The 5,579-nt window shown below is 45.6% G+C and overlaps 1 protein-coding gene across 1 annotated transcript; it reads right to left on the bottom strand.

Moving 5' to 3' along the window:
- Positions 1-504: 504 nt before the first annotated feature.
- On the bottom strand, positions 505-1,362 carry LOC311314360 (ret finger protein-like 4B; the record flags this gene model as incomplete). Its single annotated transcript, XM_084444697.1, has 1 exon — positions 505-1,362. The coding sequence occupies one exon, from the start codon at positions 1,360-1,362 to the stop codon at positions 505-507; it is 858 nt and encodes a 285-aa protein (XP_084300823.1).
- Positions 1,363-5,579: the final 4,217 nt, after the last annotated feature.

The following is a 5,579-nucleotide window of genomic DNA, read 5'->3' on the forward strand; positions in this document are numbered from 1 at the left end:
GTGCTGTCCGTCCTGATGATCTGCAGTGAATCTACAAGCGGACAGTCTTGTTCTGAGCTGCTGTGGAGTTTGGCGGGGGACATGTGGCGTCTCGTCCCTCATCAGAACCCGGAAGCAATAGCCAATGAAACCAAATCATGCTAATCGATCTGCCCGCCCCCAAGCCCGGCTCGAAATCAGCTAAAAACGAGCTTAGTTTGCAGACTAATTAAACGTATTTCGTGAACCTAAAACTGTTGTCTGTTATAGTAAGTAGGTTCTTCACAACTTCAACTTTGGTAATACACAAAAAAAACAAAAACAAAAAAAACAGGTTTTTTAGTTATTTTGCCCCCTAGCGCATTTCGGGGTTTGCCGAGTTGCGGACCAAATCACCAGCCGCTGTCACATATTAGAACTGAGAAAGCATGAGTAATACACGTTTAAAACTTAGTGATAATACAATTTTATTGAAATTAAAGCAAAACGTTTAAAAAACAAAACATTAAAACAAACATTCAAGGGTCATTTGAGGGTCATGACCCCAGAGCACTGCTCTCCCCCAAGGTCAGGACAGAACACGGGGAACAGCCTGCTCCCAGACCGCACCTGGGTGAACTTGTACAGGGGTCGGGAGCGCCCCAAATCATAGAATGTCAACGAACCCTCCCAGGTGTCGTGGCGCATGCCTATCTCCCAGCCACTATTGTTCCTCGACTCGTCACTATCCACAAGCATCCCGCCTGCCGTCAGGCACCCTTCCCTGCACTGCAGGATCCAACGGAACTGGTTGGCCAAATGGTATCCTACCGCAGCCTGAGTGGCCAGGCCTACAAACCAGGAAGTGTGCCGTATGCCCTGTCCCAGGGTGATGGTGAAGGAGTCCATCTCGACCTTCCAGAAGTAGGAGGTCGAGGTGAGGGGCCGGGAGCCCATGATGCAGGGCAGGTTGTTGAAGCGTTGAGGATGATTGAACCGCCGGTTCCTCTTGTTGCAGTCCACCCTGATTTTGTTTCTGGCCGCCCCGAAGATGATGATGCTCGGGTGGGCTGTGCTGTTATCCAGGGTCACAGGATCTGCAAGTCGTTCCCAAGACTTCCTCAGCATAGCCTCCAGGACCCCATTTTCTCTCATGTTGACCACCTCATGTCCGGTTCTCGGCAGCAAATTCTCCACCATGTCTCGAAGAACATAGTTAACTTGGAGTTTTGCTTGGGGGAACCATCTTTTGCAGAGCGGGCAGACGGGATTCGCTGAGCTGTTCCGGCAGACCTCAAGACAGGCCTTGCAGAAGGTATGGCCACACCGAATGGTGACCGGGTCTTTGTACAGGTCCATGCACATAGAACACTGGAGCTGCTCCTGTAACTGTGACTGCGCCATCTTCAAACTGTTGGCCACCAGCTGACAAAGAGGACTATTTATAGGAAGGGAGGGACCAGGTTGATTGAAGCAGTTAATTGGAAGCAGGTGAGTACTGATGACTTTAACCAGGCGCGCGCCCTGAGAGTTGAGATTGAGAACAGTAGAGGGAGACAAAAACAACCACACAACAAAACCAAAGTAGGCCTAACAAAACAACAGAACATACATATGTGACCGCCGCTGGTAATTTGGTCCTCAACTAGGCAAAGGTCATTTTTCATTTTTTTACAGATTATGAAAGTGCAGATTGTAAGCTTTCAAATGAGGTCTCATACATTGAAATCTGAACATAGTTGAAGAAGATATGCTTTTTTGAATGCTAGTACTGCCAAATCAACTTAGCTGAGAAATCCCCCTCCAAAGTTCTCCAACATTTTCACACCTCTGACTGCCAGGTAATGGGCGTGAACAATACAGTACAGTAACCGCACCCCCAGCCACTCCCCCACTGGACGATCTGTCATTATCTGTCAGAGTGGCTGTCAACTTGGGGTATTACCTGAGAGTGGCTGCCAAGTGGGGTGCTCTCTCACTGATGACCCCACACTCTTTGAGTCAGTATTAATCTTGTTCTTAACTGCATTCACAACACAATATAAGATGAAGTTCAAATTTAACGTTCTTTATTGTCACATACATGATATAAAGTAAAAGCATAAGTAGTAAAGTGTACAAAAAAAGGCAACAGTCTAAGTGTTAAAGTGTACAGTCAGTTGTATGTTGTATAGACAAGGTGCATAGTGTTCATTGTGATCAAGTGTACAACAAAGTAATAACAGTCCCCAGCTCAATACTCAAGGTAATAACAACAGTACTCGGCTCAGTATTCAATAGTCTGACAATGCATTCTGTGCAAGTGTGGGCAAGTCTGTGCAAGAGAACAAGCAACGCTTCAGTATACAAACAGGAAAAGGCTGTGGCCTTTCTCCTGCAGTGCTGTCCGTCCTGATGATCTGCAGTGAATCTACAAGCGGACAGTCTTGTTCTGAGCTGCTGTGGAGTTTGGCGGGGGACATGTGGCGCCTCGTCCCTCATCAGAACAGAACTCTCTGATCTTGTCAAAGAGATACGTCTGTCTGGCCATGTCCAGTCCGGGTGGGGCTTGCACAAGAAGACCTTCTCTGGGGGGCAGGACATCAGGCTTGCGCAGCAGCTGAAACTCGACTGCCGGTGCATCACGGTGTTCTCTGGCCACCAGGCCATGCCAGGTCTCTCAGCATCAAAACTGCAATAGAATAGAAGGAAGAAAGTACATTAAACTATTGCCCACAGTACTGGCACTCCATATAGATAAAATAGTACCAGAATGTGTTGATTAAATAGACTAGCTAATGCATGATAGGATGAACGTATTCTCACCTGTTGTGCAAAATCAAAGCTGTAGTGCATAGTGATCTTCTTGCTGGCTGGTATGAAGGGAGAGCTGTAATTCCTTACAAGCTGGAGCTTGTTTTTGCTCATCCTGTAACCAAAACAAAGAAAAAGGTGTCAGACTACCATACCTCTCATGCTCTCTCATTCTGTTTCTCTCTATAATATAGCTACCTAGCTCGATATTAGCTGCCTCGCTGGCTAGTTTAGGAACAAAGGGCTAGCTCAGCTAACTAGCATGTTAGCTAACGTTAGCTAGCTAGCCTTTGTTAGTTAGTGCTAGTGCCTTTGTTATGCTAGCTAGACTTAGTCACTTGTTTAGAAAGGAGTTACTGCTAAACGACTAACGTTAATGTAATGTAAACAGCACAGATACAGATGTGGGAACATAAGAATGTAACTTGACCCGCGGTATTCTAACAGGCGCTTTACGTCATTCCGCACCACCGCTCGCCTGCCCATAGGGGCGCAGTAATACCACTCATTGACCCATTGCTGGCTCGCACATTAGATTAGCCTACCGTTCTCAAACTCCTTGTTGTCTGTCTGGTTGTAATTTAATTATTACGAACAAAGCCTATCTATTTATAGTTTCTATCTCTGTAACTGTCGCCGGGTCTATATCTGTTAACTGTCGGGACAAGTAGAAGTTTAATACATTAGGCTGAGTGTTCTCATATGGAACATGGCATCAGGACGAGTAAGATGGCTAGCGGAGATGACCAGAGATGTGTTTGAAATGGTTCACTCACACCCTATTCCCTATTACCATGGATGTATTGAGTGCGACTCATAGTGAACTACATGGGGAATGATTTAACAGTTTTGGGACACTACATGGAATATAACTGCGTAAGATATTCATGACTCAAACAAGCAGACGCGCCGATCACTGATGGCAGCAGGTTGAAATATCAGGTAGTATTCAGGTTCCATGTTTAGTTGAATGATAAATCCCATATAAATGGTTGGAATTCTAATGATGTGCAAGTGTGATTTTGTCAACTTAATGCTGTCTGCTAATAGCAGGCTGTGAAGCTGCACGATGAGACCGTGATAGCACGTTAGCTCACGACAGCAGCTTCCATAATATTAACGGTAGCTGTCGGTGGCTAAAAAGCAGATAGCTAACTTTACAACGTTGATTCCTGTAGCTATTTTGATGCTATAAGTTCAACTTCTGTTTCTCGGGCAGGAACGGAGACGAACTCGCATTAGCAGCAAAGCAGCTAGAGGAATGATCGCGCGGTCTCTTTAGCCCTGAGACCATCAGGCAGGCAGCAGGAGGTCGTTGAAGGCTTTATATATTATTATGATATTATTTCTAATAATACATTCGTTGAAAGTACACAGGCTGATCTACTATACGGAATTGGACCGAGGAGTGTTCTCATATGGAACTAGGCTGCGCGCCCGCCCGCGACAAGAGAACGCAACGCTTTTTACGATAGGCTAGGCCTATGCGTCTTGTGATTGTACTGTAGCCTAGGCTACAACTTAAGGCTTGCCCTATTGAATTCATTTTATAGCCTACTAGGCTACTCATTATTATCGAATTATCTAGTTGATATATGAATAAAACAATAAGCCGTTTTAATGGCTATGGGCTACTAGTTGTAGCTATATGATGCGCTCTGCTCTTACGCACGGTTGAGGCGGCAGCTCAAATACACTTCGCACATATCCTCTGCTATAGCCTCTCACAGACAGCTAGGTGCACTTCATGCATTGGTAGACAGTTCTGCAGCTTGTCTTCACCATGCAGGTATTTTGGTGGGGGTATTCTTCTGTGGACACTGCGAGGGGCGCAGCCGGTGGCTGTTTGGAGGCCAGAGCGCACAGCTCTTCAGCCAACTGGAGGATGTCGCGTCTGGGGAGGCTCTGCGTCTCTCCACCAGTCCCCAGCGAGTCCAAGCTATTCCCAATGAATAATACTTATTTATAATAGCCTACGTAGCGCGAAACTGTGCATATAATAGGCTGTAGCCAGAGCGAAACTGCGCATTCCCTATAGCCGTTCATGGAACGACTGGCGGCCGGTATAAATAAATAAAAACGTACACGATATTTTCTTATTTGAATGATCTTGAATATATATATATTCAAGATCATTCAAATAACAAAATATTGTGTATATTGTGCATGTGAAGGCACTCACTGTCAAACCTGCCGCTATCTATGCACAAGATAGTTAATGTCCGGATATGATTGGCAATGAGTGATCTTTACTCATGGCGACTATGTCAATTTTATATGGATCCACAAGTCGATCAAGCTTATTTTTTCTTTGTATCGTGCTGAAGCCATATAGCCTACTGCGCTCAGACTTGGCTACATTAGCTGGTGCCCTGTCTTCAAATTTACTTCAGGGGTTTACAAGTAGCCTACCAGTTGAATGCGTTCCAGAAACACTCCGTGTTAAGGGAGTGCATCAGTCGTGAGCCTTGACAGTAGATACCAGCCTGCGCTGCGCTCAGAACAAAGTTGGATGAATGGATGGACTTTTTGGAATCCTGGAAAATGTTTATTGCGCTCTAAAATCATGAAAGCATAAATGTAAAAATGCAGCAACAGAAGTAGTCTAGATGAGATGGTGGTTTAAATGAATGGCAACACATAAATTCAATGGCCGGTCATGGCAAAGCACCCGCTAACGCAGGCTACCCCCCTCCCACGATCCAGGGCTAGGAAACCGGTTTATCCAGTTTATTTGAATATAAAAGAATTTGGGGGGGGGGGGGTTACAATAGTCTAGTCCAGGTTCGCTGGAGGACCTGTATTTTCAGTGTTTGCTGGTAGCGGAC

Source organism: Borostomias antarcticus (genome assembly GCF_949987555.1).
Source record: "Borostomias antarcticus genome assembly, chromosome: 10".
NCBI classification, from domain to species: domain Eukaryota; kingdom Metazoa; phylum Chordata; class Actinopteri; order Stomiiformes; family Stomiidae; genus Borostomias; species Borostomias antarcticus.